The 19,589-nt window shown below is 45.0% G+C and overlaps 2 protein-coding genes across 3 annotated transcripts; one reads left to right on the plus strand and one right to left on the minus strand.

Annotated features, from left to right (window-relative positions):
• Positions 1-176: 176 nt before the first annotated feature.
• Positions 177-8,027, minus strand: ETFBKMT (electron transfer flavoprotein subunit beta lysine methyltransferase). 2 transcript variants are annotated; one of them, XM_064420949.1, is made up of 4 exons: positions 7,882-8,027; positions 4,657-5,103; positions 1,938-2,068; positions 177-1,212 (listed from the first exon to the last, which is right to left on the minus strand). In XM_064420949.1, exons 2-4 carry the CDS (start codon positions 4,974-4,976, stop codon positions 848-850), a joined length of 816 nt encoding a protein of 271 aa, XP_064277019.1. In that variant the 5' UTR covers positions 4,977-5,103; positions 7,882-8,027; the 3' UTR covers positions 177-847. The 2 variants fall into 2 exon arrangements, with proteins under 2 accessions (XP_064277019.1, XP_064277020.1); XM_064420950.1 differs by lacking the exon at positions 7,882-8,027 and adding an exon at positions 6,217-6,337.
• Positions 5,980-13,628, plus strand: LOC135301466 (serine/arginine repetitive matrix protein 1-like). Its single transcript, XM_064421619.1, has 4 exons — positions 5,980-6,014; positions 7,629-8,529; positions 12,275-12,382; positions 12,693-13,628. The coding sequence occupies exons 1-3, from the start codon at positions 5,980-5,982 to the stop codon at positions 12,281-12,283; spliced, it is 945 nt and encodes a 314-aa protein (XP_064277689.1). The 3' UTR covers positions 12,284-12,382; positions 12,693-13,628.
• The last annotated feature ends 5,961 nt before the right edge of the window (positions 13,629-19,589 follow it).

Consider the following 19,589-nt stretch of genomic DNA (forward strand, 5'->3'; position numbering starts at 1 on the left):
ATTATATCAGACTTGTATTACCTGTTTTTATTTTGTTACCCTCTGTTTGTCACAGAAGTAAAGACTTCATCCCTCAGCAGCTTCCCAAGGTGACAGATTCCCTGGTTTACCCTTGCAAAGGGTAATGTAGATCATTTGACCCTACTCTCAAGGGAATGAAGTTACCCCGTAGCTGGTACTATTTATTCACTTTCCATTTATTAAAGCTTTTACACTGGCTGGCAGTCAAGAAGCAGAGTTTAGATTTGGGTGCAGCTCCTACATAATCACTCTGTCAGTTTCAAGGAAGAGGAAATTTTTATTACAGAGGGAAAGGGGGAAATTTAAATTAATTACTTCAACATTCAGAAGAGATACCCAGAAAAAGAGCAAGGCACTTCAAGTTGAGCATATTATGAGCTAAAAATCTAGTGGAGCATTTTATGGAGGACAGCAATAATTCTCTATATTTAGAAATTTTCTATAAATAAGCTGCAGAAGCCTGTGGAAACAGTGCAGTAGTCCTTCAGCCACAAACCTCTCCCCACAGCAGTATGCCGGACATCCAAAATATTTCACAGTAATGTCAGCAAGACACAAATACACATGGGAAACATCAAGCATGCAAACTCCTACATGTAAGTTGTCTGTAGATGTGCACCTCAGTGCAGGCCCCTTTGAATACAGTTTGCATGTAGCTTTTACATCAAATTGAGCAAAAGCCTCAGTTGAGTATGATTGAAATCAGTCCAGTGAAGGTACAGTAAGCTGCTTTACTTTAACAGATAATGTTCCCTGTTTAATTCCCACTTTCATGTTATATACCTGCAAAAAGCCAATCAAGAGAGACAAAATCCCATAGAAATCTTCAAGAATCATCTAAGCTGTTTGAGGGCTGATAACTCCAGACAATGCTTGATGTTAGCCCGTAGTTTTCTTGTCTCGTAGACTCAGGCAGTGAATATTCTATAACTTTGTGCAGCTGACTGCGAATGCTGTGGCTTAAAAACTGATGCCTGCCAGGGTCACCAATCAGCACTTCAGTCTGGTGAATCCTGATGCACTTCTGCAGCCAGTGATGCAGACCATCAGCAAGTTGTTCATCATAAAACATATCTCCTAGAACTATGAGGTCCCAGTTGCCAGCCTCTGAATTAATGATGTTCTTAATAGTGATGGGGAAGGGATTCAGGTGGTTCAGTTCACAGTTCAAGATCATTGCCATTCCTGCAACTGAAGAAAAGTCAAAGGAAAATTAAAGTTACATTTTAAGGTTCTGCCATACAGCCCTCTTACATATTTCTGTGATGAAATCTTTCAATTTCATCTCTTAAATGTTGTTCATCGTATCTAGGGGGCTTCCACAGTTTTTATTATGAGTCAAAATCTAGCATGAAGTGATGAAATTTTGTTCTCGTTACACCATGACATAGGGAAGAAGTTTTCCTAGAATGGATACCAGAGGAAACCAATCATGGAATTGAAGTAGAATATAATAACTGCCTTAATCTATGGATATACTTACTTCCTAACTAATGAGAAATTAATTTATTAATAAACTGTATTCATAAGTCAATTATGGAAAAATAAAGCCTAGAGGAAAAAGGCAAAATCTAGGCCCTGATGTACCTGAAAGTAAAGGAAAATGCTGTGGTTCTACAGAGAAGCCAACTTGCTGCTTGTGCTTGGAGTTCTCATCCAACCAGCTGTGATGGCGTATGGGCAACACTTGACAGAAAGTTTGCTGTTTGTTTTAAGGAGCTATGGAGATATACCTGGACCAAGAGAGGCTGGTACAACCCAGCTTCCAGTACTGGCAAAACCTATTCCTCTCTTTAGCATTCTTAGGATTCTGTTTGGAACTTTAATTTCTCCCAAATGGAGCAAAGAAAAGTCCATGTTAAAGGTACTTTAAAAGTTAGTAAGTATCTTTACACAGAGATGGCAAAAAGCCTTACTAGGGTCAATGTCATTGGCAAGGACTTGGGATGCACCACTCATCACAGCAGCTATTGCTGTTGCTCCACATCCACTTCCAAGATCCAGAACTGATCGACCTTTAACCACATGTGGATTATCTAAAATATACCTGAAAAAGAAAAGCTGTTAAAGCAGTGAACGAGATCATGCAAAAGTCTCAGGTTTACAGTACACTGCATAAGAGTTTCTTGCCAAACATGTAATGAAGTGTGATGCCTTAACACTGTTCAACATGTGCAGCTGCCACAAAACTCCTTATTTGTCTCAGATGATATAAAAATCAAGAACCATAATTTTTCTCCCTTATTGTCCTCCCCCACCCACAAACAAAAACAAATTCAGCCAAGTAAGCAACATTTTATGTCAATCAACTCCTTTTCTGACAGATGAGCTTATGTGTTACATGGACACAAACGGGTAAGTAGACACTTCTAGGTAACTAGAATTCGTCAGAATGCATGAGAAATAGTGAAGTAAGGATTTGTAGAAATTAAAAGCAATCTGACTGAAAAACACAATGTGTTCACAGTGAATATAGTGCCCACCCACCAATCTGAAACACTGCTTATGCAACTGCTTGGAAGAAGAGGAATTTTTCCTCTTTCTTTTCCTGAGCCATGCAGATAGAGATGCAAATACATTGAGACCATTTAGTGTTGTTCCCGAGTAGCAGTGAGAAAGAGAATAGAGCTGTGGTGAACAGAAAGGGTATCTTCATCTAATTGCTGACACCTGCCAAGAGAAATCCTGAAAAACCTTTAGGCTGGAAGTGGAAAACCGACAGAAGGCAAGTAGCAGTTATTGTTAAATACTATGGATAATATTATAACTATTGCAGAGGGTTCAAAACTTTAACAACTGCCTTGAAATTCAGTTTGCTGCAAAGGGGAAAGCCCCAGGTGTCAGGGAGAAGAGCCCTGGGTGAAATTAATTACTGCAAACTGCCATAATTTTACTACCATTTCTCGTAAATTCTTATGAAGTAGAAATAAGAAAGGATTCTACATTTGTGTTATCTTCTGTGACAGGGAGAGTGATGGCTCACTGTTCACAGAGGGCTAGAGGTAAGCACAGCTTTTGCAGGGGGACTCCAGTGCAGATGACTGTCACAGAAATGTTAAGAGTGGTGTACATTGGGAATGGATGCATGGAAATGTCTGGGCCTGGAAGCACCAGCACGAATGGCACCAAGAGGCCTAGTAAGCTTGTCAAGTGCAGGACATTTGTGTTGAGGCTCAGCGGCTCAGATGTTTAACAGCTTTCCCCTAAGGCCATCACTCCACTAAGTACAGCCCCTAGTTTACCACCAGGACCAAGGACAGGCAGGGATCTCCACAGAAGTGCTGTGTTTCTCCTGTCTAGGAGCCCCATTGGGATTTGCCATGACTTTCCATTAGTAATTTGTGTAGGGGGTGATGTGGTCCTGATGCTGCAAATGCCTTGTTTCCAGCTGAGTGGTTACTGAGTTGCTGCTGCTGGTTGTGGTGACAGCTCAGGACAGCTGGATGTATCCCCTGGCACAGTGCACACAGTGTCTCTGCCCTCCTGGGTCAATGAGGAATCTTGGATTACATCAAGAGTGGCTTGAAATAGGAGATCCCTGATGCTGTGGAAACGCTAGCTGTGATAGGAGGACAGTTATGAAGGTAATTATATGTTTTTGTGCTCCCTTTTTACTCTTCCAAATTATGCAACTGATTTCTGACATTACTTAATACATCAAACCAGTGCATAAACAGTAAGATAATAAAGTAGTGAAATGCCAGATAATTATTATTGCTACCCAAATATCTGAGCATATAAATCACATGATAAGAAAATTAAGAGATCAACTAATCTATTTTATATACCTCATGTTTAGGAGCACTCTAGTTCATCTACATGACATAATCAACTCATAATTTAACAGTAAGACTCATCTTTTACCTGGTCAAAACTGCTTTCTTATTTATGCTTTCTTGCAGAAAAACAGTAACGTCCCAATTCAGATTCTTGCCTTTCATCTATGTGGGGACTCTCTGACAGCTTGTTGTCTGCTGTAAAAATTAAGATTTTTTTTTTCTGCTGTTTAAATGAGAGATTTGATTTCACAAAATAAAAGACCTCTAGTTCTTCTGAATCAGGAACACTTAAAGACTTTTTGACAGCAGCCAAAATCAGAATGTGCCGTCTGATGTGACTAAAAGCCACAAAAAGTCACAGACAATAAGGCTGCTGAATCCTAGATGAGGAGAGTTATTCAGGCTAACCAACACTCCAAGTGCATCAGCATTAAACTACTTTTCTCAACAGACCAGAGGCACATCCACACTCCTGTCTGTCTCCAATAAAAAAACCCATATACATTATGACAAAATAGCAATCCTCTTGTTTGGAGTGACAGAATTAAACATCACTAGGTTTTGATGGCATCTGCACAGCCCTTCCATAGATCCAAATTCAGCCCCATTGTCAGCACATGCATGGCCACTGATTATAACAAATTTCTATTTAAAAGACACAAGTTATTTTACACAACAGGTGCTGGAACTTTCTGCCAGCCAGCAGAGACTGGGACACTCCAGTATAAGCAGAGAGGAGGATGGATAATGCACCCATAATAGGCAAACACACATCACTAGGAATTGCTACAAACAGGGCCAGGTCTGACATCCTGGCACACTGGACTTAACAGCTGTGGTGAATTTTGCTGCATACCTGGAGAGGGCTTGGCCTCCTGGCCAGTAAATGGCCCAGAATGGGTCCCCATAAGGCCACAGGTCAGGTTTTTCTCTCCAGAACCTGCAGCGGGGGGTGAGGAGGCGCAGCCGGATCTCTGGCGTGAGATGCCCGCGGTTGGTGACCTCGGTGTTCTCCTCCAAAAACGCTCTCACCTCGGGGTCCAGAGACTTGCCTGGGCTCCAGTGGCAGCAGCGATGCCAGCACAGAGAGGGGACACCCCTCCTGCTTCTCCACACCTTGGCAAGGGTGTTCTGCCTGCCCAAGAGGAGGAGCCACTTCCAGCCACGCAAGGCCATGCTTGCCCAAGGACACCAGATTTCCTCAGGAGAGCTCGGAGCACAGCTTATCTAAAGAAAGTGATGAGGCACAAAGCTTGAAACTAACTCACTGGATGTTGTTTTTCATAGTGATGGATGACAATTCCTGAAAGGAGAAAAATGCTATGTAAGTGATGTTTCTTCAGTGACTTCAAGGCTTTGCACCACCAGGGACTTTAGGAAGGAGATTCCTGTGCTCTTGTGCCTTGCTCCTGCCCAGTCTTAAGTCTGAAAGAAGTGGTATTCAAGGAAGAAGCTATTAAGAGACCCATTCAGAAGACTCTGAACTTATCCAGTGAGAAACGACCAGTTAGTGGCACAGCTGACAGAGCTAAAAAATGAATGTGCAACCTTTTAACATCTCTCTCCCTCTGCCCTGAAGATACACACACAGCAATCTACTCCCATTTAGGGTTCTTCCACTGAATCTTCAGATTTTGCAGGAATACTCTGGCATTGCAGTGGATATAGCAGTGGTTATCAGTAGGTTGTTTGAAGAGATACCAGTTTTATAATGGTGATGCATCTTTATACAAAAGCATTTTTTTAAAGGCAAGCAATTAAAGGAATTCCTCTCTCTCCCTAAAATTTATCAATCTGCCAGCTCCAAAATTGACAAAAATAGAAAAAAACACCAAAACTGATCTTAACCAGAGTAGTCCTCATTCATTGCGTTTCAGCCTGTATTTTAAAGGATTGGTTAGTCTTGTGGTGCAATAGTCTCACATGGATGCTGTCAGTTGTAGAAGAAAGCAGATCTCCATCCCTGTAGCCCACTCTGAGACACTATATAAACATGCTCCAAGCTGTCTGAAGAGAGAAACTGAACCTAACACATTTAAATAAAGTTTTTAGAGGGTGATACATTCGGACTGGATGGCCTTGTCACACCACTCAAGGTGTATAGTACACTTCACGCAGGCAGTGAAGAAGAATGAAAGATTGGTATGTCAGAATTTAGATTAATTTACGAATCAAGAGCATGGAGAGTGGAGAGCCACAGGACTGCATTGAGAGGCAAAGGAAGAGCCTCTCAGCACTTTAGCACCAAACTTTCCTCACCCGCCTTCTCTTGCAGACCCTGGGCCTTTCCTCTCCTTATCCTGTGAGTACACTCAGCAAGTAGTGGCCTGAAGGGAGAGGAAATGTTTTCCAGCCTCCCTGCTTAGATCTCCTTCACCCATCCATTAGTATTTCCATATCCTTTTTCCTTCCTCACCTTGCTCTCTAATTTCTTTTCAATAACTCAGACTTCCTTGCTTCAGGGCACAGCTTTTGAACCTCCCCTGAAACTGATGACCAGAGAAGCATTTCGGGCCTGTGCTTCCACAATAGCAAGACTGCAAGTACAAACAAACAAGAAACTGGACTCGTTGTTTTGTAATTGTTTTCTGTCTTCTGCAGTAGTTTTCACAAACCAGCAGAATAATGCATGAAGAAAAACAACTTTTATCCCAGCCCCGACAATTTTTCACAACAAAAGAATCATGGACAACTTCAAGCTGTGTAGGTTGTCCTTACAACTAGACAAAGGGACAACAGGAAGAATATGTCAGTGAAACAGTCTTAACACTTTGTAATTAATTCGATGAGTTTTTCTTTATTTGTCTGTATCTTTAGAATAACATTCATATGTGTTTAACTGTATTTCTGTTGTGTGCTGGCCTCTGCTTTAAGTACTGGCTTTAGTTTCATCACTTAAGCTGTGAACTTCACACTTTTCTTTTTGGGCTGATACTCCCACTAAATCATTGTTTAAATCATTGGCTTTAGGCTTTATGTTTCTATTACAAATAAATACACATGATCAAACATTTTGCATTTTTCTACACTGGAGAGTGCCATTCAGCAGAGTCCATGTAATTAATGAATGTAATTAGCAAATGCCTTCTTTCTTCAAGGCAGAGCTCTATAATCCTCATCTGCCTAAGGGAAGCATGATGTTAACTGCAATCAGTTGGAGAGATAAATCTTGTCAGCAAATGCTGTATGCTGGCTTTTCTCCACGAATTGCTGCAAATTAGCAGGGCTGAGATCCTGTAGTGCTTATTTTGCATGGCCTGTCACAATGGTTACTCTCCTGAAATTAATCTGTACAGAAACCTGCCAAGAGCTCAGCACTCAAGATGCCAAACTGAGCTTAAATGTTTAGTGAGGGAAGACATCAGGATGGACATCCCTGCGTTTGATACTCCTGGCCCATCCATCTTACGGGAATAAAACCAGGATGGATAAAAGAATGGATATCCCTGTGTTTGACACTCCTGGCCTGTCCATCTTACAGGGAATAAAATCAGGATGGATATCCCTGCATTTGACACTCCTGGCCCGTCCATCTTACAGGGAATAAAATCAGGATGGATAAAAGAATGGATATCCCTGTGTATGACACTCCTGGCCCATCCACCTTACAGGGAATAAAATCAGGGTGGATATCCCTGCATTTGACACTACTGGCTGCCCATCTTACTATAAATCACTGGGCAAGTAGAACTTGGACTGGAAGACAAAACCTAGCAAAACATATAAGAAAAACCTCACCTCCACCCCGCCAAAAAAACCCAAACCCCTAAACCAAACCCCAAATTCTATGCAATTTAAGCTTTTTTTTTTTTTTTTTTTTTTTTTAAGAGCCGTCCAAAGCCCAACCACCCCGGCCCACCTTCCCTCGGGGGATGCCAGCCCTACCCACGCCCGCTCCTACGAGGGAGGCAAACGCCGCCCGCGCCGCGGGCCGAGCGGCCGGGGCCGCCGCGCCGCCCTCACCGCCCGCCCGGCAAAGCGGCCGCAGGCCTCGGGAGCACGGGCAGCTCCCGGCCGGGCAAGGGGACAGCCGGGCCCGCTGCCCGGCCCAGCCCGGCCGGAGCGCCCGGCCCGCACGTACCTGCTGCCGCCGCCGCCGCTGCGCCGGGGCCGGGCCGGGCCGCCCTCCCGCCGCCCGCCCGCCCTTAAAGCGGCCGCGCCGGAGCGCCCTCAGCGCCGGCCCCGCCGCCGCGGCCTCCGCTGCCGCTCGGGCCGCCTCTCGGTCCCGTCCTGCAGCGCCTGCCCCGCTCCCAGTGCGGAGCCTGCTCGGTGCCGCGGGCTTGCTCCGCTCCTAGCGCGTTCGAAAGGCTTTTCTGAAAGGCGTGCGTCAACGCGAAGCAGTCCTGTGTTTAAAAACGCTGATAAAAACCCGCGCGGGAAAGGAGCGATAACACACATCCCAGCCGAACGGCAGGGAAAACGAGGGGGATTTTTCCCCTTCGCACATCAGCTCAAGGGCGCTGTCAGTCCGGTGTGGCCCAGGGAAAGCTCTCCGGCCTGTCGGGGACAGCACAGCTACGGCAGGCAGCGCCCAGGGCCGGCTCTGCCCCTGGGGCAGCGGGACCTCGGCCCGCTCCTCGGCTCCTCGGCTCCTCCGTCGGTCCCGTTCGTGTTTCTGCTGCTCGAAAGATCCCTTCGCTTCTCTCCCCACACCCTGCCCGGTGTGGGCAGCAGAGAGGGGCCTTCCCGTGCTGTTGGTGTCCCTCAGGAGGGCACAGCTCGGTGGCAGGTAGGACACACCTGCACCTACAAACGCTGGTGTTTCCTCCCAGGCCTCGAAGCGGCCACATTTTCACGTGGCAGTGACTGGGACTCCTTGGTGCGGGACAAGGAACCAAACCCACCTGCATCCCCTCCAATTCCCCAGTTTCTGAGGTTCACAGAGATCTCCCCAAAAGGGCTCACCTCCCTCTGAGACCCCTGTGGCTCTCAACAGCTCCCACCTAGTCTCTGCTCCATCTCCAGTCCCATCTGCTGGGATTTAGAGAATACAAGCAGCTTCTAAAGGTTCTCTGCCTTCCCGGTGGAACAAAGTGTACCAAATTTCTCGCTCTGCGTTTTTGAAGGGCTCTTGTGCATTGCCCGAGGTGATGATTCTGCAGCACTTGGGGTGCCAGAGATTTAAAACAGCAATTCCTGAGCCCAAGCCAGGGTCTGCCCAAATCTCTGAGGTTACGAGGCCATCTAGTGATCTGCGAGCTTGTTACAATGAAATGTACTCTCCAGGGTCGGAAAGCTGCTTGTAAACCAGGATCTGCCCTTTAAATGTGGGTGATCCGCAGCCTTCCGAGGGAAGGTGACCCCTGAGTGCTGGGCTGTAGAGTGACCGGGACCCAGAGAGAAGCTGGTGTCGTCCTGCCACAAGAAGGAGCCTGGAATCCACATCCAGAGACAGGAATACTTGCATGCCTTTTACTCTTCTGAAGCAGGACCCACACTCAGTCTTTTTAGAAATGATCCCTCGAATTGTATAAACGAGGACCTTTGTGGTTTATTTGGTGTGGACCAAATAAATTATTTATTTAATGTGGACATTATTTATTGGGGCCCCTAGGGGAACTGTGAGGTTTTGGCAGCTCTTGCTGGTCCTCTCCAAGAAGGTAAATATTGAAAACACTAATAGCACCCAAAATTGTGAAGAAAACATGCAATATTTTGTGAAATAAAAATTGTGAATAAAACATGGGAGTTTGTGCCCTCTAGATACTCACCACCATGCTAGGAATAAAGAACTCGATGTTATCAACATTAGCTCAGGATGCCGTGTAAGATATGGTGCCAGGATGCTGACAGGTGATGATACAACTCTACCTTGCACATTTTATTTTATGCCTGACATGGTTCTCGGGGAAGCTTCTACCCTTAGATCACCAGCCCCTTTGATTGACATTTTAACAAGTATCTTCTCAGATCTGTCTTTTCTGAACTTCTGATACATGGTTTTACTTAGTAGCTATGTGAACCTCTGTGAAGTCACTGCTGTCTGATACAGACCAACATCACACTTGAAAGGGTTAAAAAGGATAGAATCATAAAACCACAGAGTGGCTTGTGTTGGAAGGGACCTTAAAGATCATCTAGTTCCAGGCTCTCAAAGAAGTTGTCTGGCAACTCCCAGCTGAGAGATTTCTTAAGTGAAAAAGGAGGGGTAAAGTCTTTGCTTCCCAGTAACACTAGCAGGGATGTTAGAACCCAATTTTTTTCTTATTTAACTAGAAGTAATTAGTTGTGATTGTACAAATTCCTAGCATGACATAAGAAAGCCCCCATAGCAGTGATAGCTGCTATGCCTCTTGTGAGAGTCTAGGTGAACCTGTTAACCTTTCAGAACAAGCTTTGTGCTGATTATTTCAGCAAAGTATCAAAGCCTGTCATTCACCCATGAGAAAATGAGTTTGATTTCCAAGGGCTTTTTGCTTTAGATGGTGACATCATAAGAATTTCAGCTACAATTTCTGGTATCCTGTGCAAAGTACCAGAAGTGTGCTGGAATTTGCTCTGAGGACAAGGACGTCTTTGATCACCACACAGCATCGATTTGGTGTATCATGGAGGAGTGCAACCCTTGCAAAATGCAGCTGTAGAGTAGCACACAAGGGACTCCCGGGTGTCCAAGGGAATTAGGGGATTACTGGCTGATGCTACAACTGCCCAAGTGTCTGGGGAAATCTTGTTTGAGCCAATTAGTAACAAAGAAATGGAGCTGCCCAAGGACAGAGAGGAAGGCAAGGCAGAGAGGAGCTACCTTCATGTTAGCAAGCCCACAACTCATGAGCCGTCACAGATACAAAGGTTAAACTCAAAGGAAGGCAGCGGTTCAGCAGCCAAGTGACCTCCCCAGGTCACTCTTCCAGCTGGTACAGGTGACAAGGCCAGCTGCTCCAGTTTGCTGTGGTGAAAAGATCTCAGTGGAAATTCACCAGGGGGAAAATGGATGGATTCAGGATGCTGTTGATTTGTAAAAATCATTCCAGCAACTCAACATGAACAGTCAGGATTTGCACATCAGGCTCAATTTGTGGCTGCCCAGAGGCTGTGGAAGCAAGTCATTATCAGAATGTAGCTGGTGCAAGCAACTAAGGTAAAATTGAAGGTGAGAGCTCTAGCTAGGTAAGGGAGAGGCAATTCAATTATTCTGTCATGCCTTCAGCTACAATCCAATTTTAGAATAACAGTACATCTTTTGTAGTTGAAGAATAGGCATCTTAACATAAAAACAATCACATATTACCTGTGATGTGTCTTGAAACCACTACATGTGCGTTTCATAGGATTACCTTTCCCCACTGCCTTGCCAGCTGCATTAGGTTAGCAGCAGGAAGGAGCAGCAGCTAGCAGAGATGAAAGCATCAAGTGCCTTCTAACAGTGGAGGCAAGAAGGGGAATTTGTAAGGTGCAGCTATTTTTCAGAGTGGAGGTGGGATGAAGTGAGGAGAAACTGTATTAATCTGACCCTTGTGCTGCTGTAGATTCAGGGTTGCTGGCACAGAAAATCTCTACTCTGTGAGAGCCTTGTTGCTAAGAGTGAGATATTGAAAACTATTATCTCTGAGCTCATTCTTGATTTTGTCTTTTGTTCATGTCTGCGGTTGAAGTATTCTTGGCCTTTGCTGGCTGGATTTATTCATGTGCAGTCAGACACAAGAGTACATTTTTAGCATGAATGAAGATCAGAGAGATGCACAGAGTCAGGTGGCTTGTGCTTCTCTTTGGTCCATTTTTGGATACTTGTTTTTCTATTAAAACTAGAGGGCTCATATTTTCAAACCTGTTTTTTGAAGTCTCCTTGAGCTAGTGGGACTTTTGTTCTCATATATCTCATGCAGTAATGACCCAACCCTTGGGCACCAGAGTTTCAGGTCGCAGCAATATTTTGTGATAATCAGCTGAGTAATGGTTGTGCCTGGCATCAGAGCCTTTGTTTGCAGGTTATGTAATTGTTTTAGGCATTTTTTGTGTGTGTGGCTCCTGCAAAGCCCTGAAAGATGATGGAAGCTGAGTGAATATGGGCAGCCAGGGAAAAGGCTGCTTAGGCACCATGGAGTGTCTCTGTCTGGTCTCCAGACAACAAATAGCTAAGTTTTCCTGAATGATATAAAATCATTCTTCATGACCTCATCTCTCCTGACTTCCTGGGACAGTAAAACCCATCCCATCTATCTTCCCTGTGGCTTTGTCCCACATTCTCTCCATGTGTGATACATCAAGGGTGATATGCAAATCTCATTATTTCAGTGTATATATTGGTCCTTAGCTTTTCCCAGACAGGCAAAAACAATGTCAAAGACCAGAGCTGAGCCAACATTTAGTTTGGAGCATGAGATCATGACCACCAGCGGGGGCCCTAATGCAAGTGATGCTTCCCAGTGTTGGCCCTCTGTGTTGCCAGGCAGGCTGGATTCACTCCTGTGTTTAAACCTCTAATTGGTCTTTGACAAATTCTTCTTCTGACTAATTTATTCTCTTTTGTCCAGGTAGAGTAATTGCTCCATCTTGCTCCAGATGCAACTCCTGAAATCATAGTACCTTTGGTCATCTGATTTTGAGGATCATGCTAACAGCAGTTGGTGCCAAGGGGCAAGGTAAGCAAATCAAATTTTCAAGGAGCTGCATCAGTTCACAGCACCTGGTTTGCTTTCACCATTCAAGTTTTCTAGTTTTCCACTGGTGTTCAGATCCTGGCACCAGCAGAACTTTTCCTTTCACCTTCCACATGTTAGTCTGCCAGAAATTTGGACCCAGGGACAGAGGAAACAGTGGAGGTCTGAGACAGACAAGACAGACAGGTAGTGCTTACTCTCTAGAGCATCTAGAGGAAGCTCTTTGCCAAGGACCTGACACAATATGCTTCCTCTTTTGGCTGATGTTTGCTATTGTGTCATTATTTTGCAGTAATATCCAGAGGACATGGAAATCAAGTGATACCACTGCAAGGAAAGGAATGGACACAAAACTCCCCTGCAACATCAGCCAACTCCCTCACGTGATGAACAGGGTGAAACTGAAGTTGGATGTGACCAAGGACAGAATAGCTGCTGTTAATGCACATGGAGGCACAGAAAAGTCATAAGGAGCTGAAAAAACTTAGGCTTTAAAATTCCTCTCACATTTTCATTGGTATCCTACAAAGCGTTAGCTCCACTGGCTTTCTCACCCATACTTATGCAGCATATCCTCTAAAATGGGGTGTTTGGCATACCTCTCCTTCAGGATACAGGCAACTCTGTCACTTTTGTATCAATAGATTTCAAGTACACTTGTGAATAGACAAGTAGTTGGGCTAGAGGATTTCAAAGGTCTTTTCCAACCTAAACTATTCTATGGGCTTGGTTGCAAAACAACTCAAGCTGACATTAGCCCATATATAATGTCTTTGTCTAACTCAAGCTTCTGCAAGTTCCGTGTGTTGGCAGTACACTGCAATTTTGTTCCCTGCAGCAGAAGACATGGTGCAGTGACACCCAAATAGCTTGTTGGCAGCAGCTTGGACCTGCAAGGCTGGGCAGGTTGCAGGGGAGCTGCTTGGACACCTCCTTGTCACAGCTCCCAGGGCTCCAAAGAGTGAGGGAACCAGAGAACCCCCAACTTAGTGCTGTGCAATCTCACGTCTTGGGTTTTATCAGCTGAGGTGTCAAGCTCCAATGCAAGCAGCTGCATTAAATGGAGGCAGCAGTGTCACCATGACCCTACAGCTCTGTCACTGTGACAGCAGTGTCGCTGTGACCCTCTTCAGCTGTGGCACCATAAACTGGTGCTGGGGGAGCCAGGACAGGAGCACCTGCAGGTGAACTAATGCTCAATATGAATAAATGGCCCAAGAATAATGAAGCATACAGGTTCTGTTATCTTCCAGCAAGAAGGTAAGCACTTCCACCACTGAAATCAGCACATCTCAGCTGCGTGTGCTGAGTGCCAGGGCCTTGAAGGCACTAATGGGTCCTACTGGCCCTGGTTCTCTCCACACCCTGCCCACAGCCCAGGACCCCATTTCCAAACCCCTGGGGCTTTCAGTCCTTGCCCAAGCAATGTCACTGCAGGGCTGGTCTCTAGTCCTGCCCAGTCCATTCATGGACCCCCAGCAAGCCATCCCCCTCCCCTTGGTCATCCCAAGGTTGTGTTTCCAGTCTGGCTCCCTTCAATGTCACCCATGGGCTGACATCAGAGTTGGAGTTGCCAGACACTCTGACAGTGCCTGGCAGCAAAGGTCATCTCTTGCCTTCATCCCTGCCACATAGTGTCGAGCACCAGGAAGCCAATGGCTCTGATTCAGCTGGGAAAATACTTTTTATGGGTTTTCCCAGTAACAGCTGAATTTTAGCCTGGAGGGAGGTACTGAACTAGCTCATTGCCACATTAGGCAGTGTCAAATGTTCCCACCCCAAAAGGATGTGCTTGATGGGAACTGCTGGAATTGCTCAGCATGGATCTGTGCTTAAAGAAATTGTGACTATTGCTTTGCAAGGAAGTCACTAAGAAATATGATCTTCAAGGAGAAGCAAACTGCTTTGATCTCTGTCCTTCTGGTCAAGCTCCTCTGTGTGAGCTCAGAGCTGATTTCCAGCAGCACAGTCAGCCAGCACAGAAAAGCTGCAGTGTGGCTGCTGTCAGTAGTAACTCTCCTAAGCAGCAAATACTGCAAGGAAATGTGCTGTTCTTGGGCATGAGGAATAAGCGTCAGAGAGATATGGCTGAACCTGTGGATGTAAATGTTTAGATTTTTGCCAAAATCACTAGTAGGGAAATTGAAACAGACCCTTGATTACTATGAACTGCTTCTACATTCAGACCAACGCCACTGCAATGATGTGAACACAGAGGACAGAGCAAAGGCAGCCCTTGCTAAATGACATAACAATTCACAATGCATATTCATTGCAGGAAATACTTTTCATCCGTTCTTGATTGCCTGTTGTATATTGGCTATGGACTCGATGGCTTTGGATTTCTTTAGCATGCCCTTGGGCTTTCGAGTGTGCTAGGATGCATTGTAATGTAGATGCAGGGTGTCTGGCACTTCTTACTGAATGAGGCTTCAAAGGAAAGTTTGAATCAGACTCTAATTACATTTGTAATAATGCCAAAGGCATTTTGACAAAGGGATTACCTGCTGTTCATGGACAGATTTTGTCCAGAGCACTTGAAACCGTGGGGTTGGTTCATGCTTCCACTGGTATTGGCAGACATGGGATTACCTGATTTTTGGTAACTGAGACAAAGGCAGGCAATATTTGTGGCTGGGCTTTGAACACAACCGTGTTACTCAGGTAGATGTGACAGCTTGAATGTATCTTCTCTGGAAGCTTTCCCATTGCCAGAGATCATCTAACTGGGAGCACAGACCACTGACACAGCTGTGCCTGAACTCCTGCCACTGCAGACAATATTGCTGTGGGCATGTGGTCCAAGGAGCTTGCCAGGATCCCCTCATGCCTTTCTCCTTGCCACAATATGTGCCTTTGAAGCTCTAGTGCTTTAATAAGAAGCACACAGCCTTTTCCTCATGTTTTTTTGTGGGCAGCTGTATTATGTTTCAAGACTCTTTTACCTTCTCAGGTCTCTCAGTAGACAGTTTGTAAAGGACTGGGGTTCTGGAGCAATGAAAACACAGGAACTGGAGTTTAGAGGCAAGAAAACAAACACCTTTAGCAGAGAGCAGAAATTAGTTCGCAATGAAGCACAGAGGTTTGCTGTCCTCACTGAATGCCTGCCTCATCTCAGGCCTGGTGTGAAAGGCATCTGTCAGCTGATGATGGTGTTGGGAAGGGTGGCTGGAGGGACTCGGGCTGCTGCCCTGCAGAGGTGCATCTGCCTCCTGGTGCAACGCCATCGGGCCAGCCTGGGCAACAATAAAGCTTTGTGCCTGACAGATGTTCGGGCAGTGTTTGCTTTCTTTTCCTGAGGGCAGTTGAGACACAGTGACCTGATTTGCACAACGGCTTCTGCAAGTCAGGTTACAAGCAATTTGGCCAAGGTCATGCAGCGAGTGAGTGATGCTGTCACAGACAGATGGAAATCTCTGTGTTCCTGCTTCAGCTTGATGGTCCCAGCACAACACCTCCATTAGTGCATGACATGCTACTGATTTATCCAAGCAGTACTTTGCTCATTAGGTTTTATCTCAGTAGCAGTGAGAATGGTCTGTATGTCTTCTACATCCAAAGAGCAGGAAGTGTACCTTACTCAGAGCAAAACAAGGTCTTTGACCCAAGGATCTTGGCAGTGAACCATACTAAAGGTAATGGTTACACATGATCTTTCTCCTGACTTCATGGAGTGAGGGACTAGAGCAAGCCCTCACCTGCTTGGCAGGAGAAGGTGCTTCTCACAAGCTCAGTATAGAATTACAGGCAGAAGTGGAGGAAAATGGCAGGAATCACCACAGATTTTTGCCATGCAATGCCAATGAACACATGGAAAGGAAAGAGCTGGGTGGTGAAGGACACAAACCTCCAGAAACCAGGCTTGGCAACCGCAGGACTTGCCTAGGAGTGGTTTCTGAGGTGGTGTGTGAAGTCTGACCTCTGTGTACCCTATCTGCTTGGGGGGGTTGCTGTCACTTCCCCCCTCCAAGACCAAACCCTGGAGGAGGCTGATTCAGGATGGGGGGAGGTTTGAAAGGCCAGAGAGGCCAGCCCTGATGCAGAGCTGCCTCCTCAGCAGAGGGCTGAGCTGCATGCTGAGAAGCCTGGCTTGCAGCATGATGGTGATGTGGATGAAAACAGAAAACACAGTTCCATCCCTGCCTGTATTTTGGGATCTGTTTGCTGATGGTGAACTGGATGCACTCAGGAGAGGCAGACAAGGCTACAGATTTGTTTGTGAAGGAAGCAGTGGGAGCACAGAGCCAGTCCCAGGAAGGAGGGGGGAAGAAGGTGAAATAAACTATTGCATAATTTCAGTTGCCTCATGAAACCTCTCCCCCAAGGATTCTCAGAAAGCAGATAACAGTGGAATGCATCTAAATGCATCTATATGTGTTTGCAACGCAAGGGCACGTGTATGATGAATGTACATAAAATTAATAAAATTCAATGGGCTACAATAGGGAATTAGAGATTTAAAACCTTCAGATTTTAAATCACTGGAGCTTCAGAGGTCTATGGCAGAGGTTCCAGAAAGTAATCATGTTTTACTTTATCTGTAAGTCTGCTGGACGTATAATAATTACACAATGTGGCAGAGGAAAACCATGTGCTTTTATTTAAGTTTAATCTGTATAGATATGAGGCAGTTATAGAAGGTGAGCTACTTGCTTTAATAGTGTTATAATTTGATAAGATATTAGAATATGTTCCTGCAGTATCTGCTTTCCAAGCAATGATGGATTAAGCTGAAGGAAATGTTCTTTGCTTTATGCCTTGTGGTTTATTTGGGTTTAGACCCTAAGGCAGCCACTTCTCCCATGCTCTAAGCAGTCTTCTTGCATAAGCTCAGAGAATGAAAATTGCATTCTTTATGAACCTCTTTATAAAATCTTCTGCTGTTGTTTTTTGTTTTTTTTTTTTTTCAACTTCTGCTACAGACTCTGCACTTTGTGCCAGAATGATTTGGATTTCAGTCTTACAGTCCATCCTTAACCCATCTTTATCCCATGACTACTCACATCCAGCTCCTCGTGAAGGAGTGGACAACACTGCTCCACTGAAAGTCAGTCAGGGGTTGAAATGTCCTGAGCATTACCAACATTCGTGTTGCATCTGAGTGGTTTTCCTTCCTTCCATCCTACAGGATCTCATGACCCCATAGATATAAGAGAAAGACAGGAGAGTCTTTCAATGGAAAATCAATGTGACTTGGCAGCTTGTGAAAGATCTTAGAGAGGGAACTTTGGGGCTAAGTGGAAGAGTGAGCAATCCATCACAGCAGCATGATTTCCAATGCATGCAAGAATGATGAAGAAAATAGAAAGTGAAGCAACAGTGTCACAGCAAGGGGAAGGGATGTAACCTTTAAATAGCAGGTTCTTCCACCTCTCAGAAGCATTCAGCATTGGCTTCTTGCAAAAGTAGGACAAAGAGCTTGACGGTCTGATCTTTTATGGCAGATCCTAAGGGCAGGAGGAGCTGACATGCTTGTTAGCATTTGACCCAGTTTAAACTAACAGGTTCTGAGGAGCAAAAACTCACTGAGAGGTTACGGAGAGGGAAACCTGAACCAAATTGAATTGAGAGAAATATTCATGGCAACTAGAGATACAAGTACCTAAGGAACAAGAACAAATCTGCCGAGCCAAAAACCTTCCCTTACTTTGTTGTACAGGTGGCAATCCAGCTGGTAAAGGAACAAAGCTGCTGCCACGGGAGAACAGACCAAAGTGAAAGGTCACAGGCAGATCTGGTCTATGCCAGTAAGTTTTTTGTGCCTGTCCTAGTCTGAAATCCTCAGTCCTAACTTATCCCCATTCCTCGGGGCAACACATAAGAAGTTCTGACACTGCTTTTTGTTCTGCTGTGCCAGGGACAAACCTCATCTGCCTGGGGTTATTGTCAATATAATTTGATTAGAGGACACCCATCCTATTCAAATCCCTTGTGGAACTTCAACACTTTTTGTTGGTGAAAGGAAAAATACTCATAATCCCAGCCAGTTATCTCTGATCATCCTAGATATGTCTCAGGGCACAATCCTATCAGGCACTGCTGCTTCCCAGGCTGTACAAATGTTTTCTCATGGTATTTGCCTGATTAGTTAGTATGTATGTAGTTAGTATGTGCAGCACTTTGTGATGTTTTTCTCTCACTCTTGCAAGAAGCTCCACAGCACCTTTGTGGACCTGCTGTGACTTCTGTAAAATTTAAGCACTCGATGTTGCAAGTAGAGCAGAAGTATTGAAAGCAGGGCAGCCTTTTTAAGGAGGCACTAGTGATCAGCACAGGGTGGGTTTGGATGGTGAAAGGACAACCAAAATGCCTAGGTTCTGCTAAAATGTAATAAAAGTTACAGATTCCTTGGGATGGAGGTGGGAAAAACCCCATGAGAGTGACAAAGAGATACCCAAAGGCAGCGTGCAGTATGTAAAGCTAGATCAACTTGGAGGGAAATGTTGGAACAACTTAGGTGGAGGGGTTTAGGTGAGAAAATCCAGGCCTGGGGATGTAACATGGTTTACCAGAGCCCAGGCAAGCTGGATTTGCTGGCACTGCTTGGCAAAAGATCTGAGTGGCCTCATTAGGATGACTTTTGTGCCCAGAAGATCGGGTGTCTTAGGAGAACAAATCAGTGCCCCCACAATGTTCCCCCACAAAAAAAGTGTCTGCAGCAGCTGGATGTATAGAAGTGGGAGTGGGAGCTCAACCTCACAGCTAACCCAGGAATAATGAGTTTTTAAATTTTACACCTTCAATCCCATGTGTTGTGCTTTTTCCTCTTGTTTAATGCTATATGCAGTACTGATTTTACTGAGATTGAGGTGTCTATGCACTGAACTTCATGCAAGAAAAAAATGCCCTGTACAGAAGACAGCTAAACCAAAGCAACCTAGAACCAGCAGCTGGTTTTTTCTTAAGGTAAAAAGGTCAGAACCATTGTGTTAATTTTGGGGTTATTTTTAGAAGCAGCCTTAACTCATGCATCCTTTAGAGAGGCTGATGAAGCCTCTGTCTTGGACTTCCTGGAGACATCCATGCCATTGGGCCTCAAAAAACAAACATACCTACAATATAAGCACTTGGTTTTGAATGAGAGTCAGAGACTGACTTGTCAAGCTCTTACCATCTGACCTAAAGCTGAATAAGCAAAGACATACAAGTTAATAAACAAACCAAACTAAATAAAACAACCTAGCTCTGG

This window comes from Passer domesticus, chromosome 5 (assembly GCF_036417665.1).
Source record: "Passer domesticus isolate bPasDom1 chromosome 5, bPasDom1.hap1, whole genome shotgun sequence".
Taxonomy (NCBI): Eukaryota; Metazoa; Chordata; class Aves; order Passeriformes; family Passeridae; genus Passer; species Passer domesticus.

What these genes read in the sequence shown, in the direction of transcription:
- ETFBKMT (XM_064420949.1), bottom strand. Translation starts at nt 4,976, where the DNA reads ATGGCCTTGCGTGGCTGGAAGTGGCTCCTCCTCTTGGGCAGGCAGAAC. An exon ending in GGAGGCCAAGCCCTCTCCAG is followed by an intron (nt 2,069 to 4,656) that starts GTATGCAGCAAA and finishes TTTCTTTTTCAG; the next exon opens with GTATATTTTAGATAATCCAC. An exon ending in TGCCAATGACATTGACCCTA is followed by an intron (nt 1,213 to 1,937) that starts GTAAGGCTTTTT and finishes ACTTTTCTTCAG; the next exon opens with TTGCAGGAATGGCAATGATC.
- LOC135301466 (XM_064421619.1), top strand. Translation starts at nt 5,980, where the DNA reads ATGGAGAGTGGAGAGCCACAGGACTGCATTGAGAG. An exon ending in CCACAGGACTGCATTGAGAG is followed by an intron (nt 6,015 to 7,628) that starts GCAAAGGAAGAG and finishes TTTTTTTTTAAG; the next exon opens with AGCCGTCCAAAGCCCAACCA.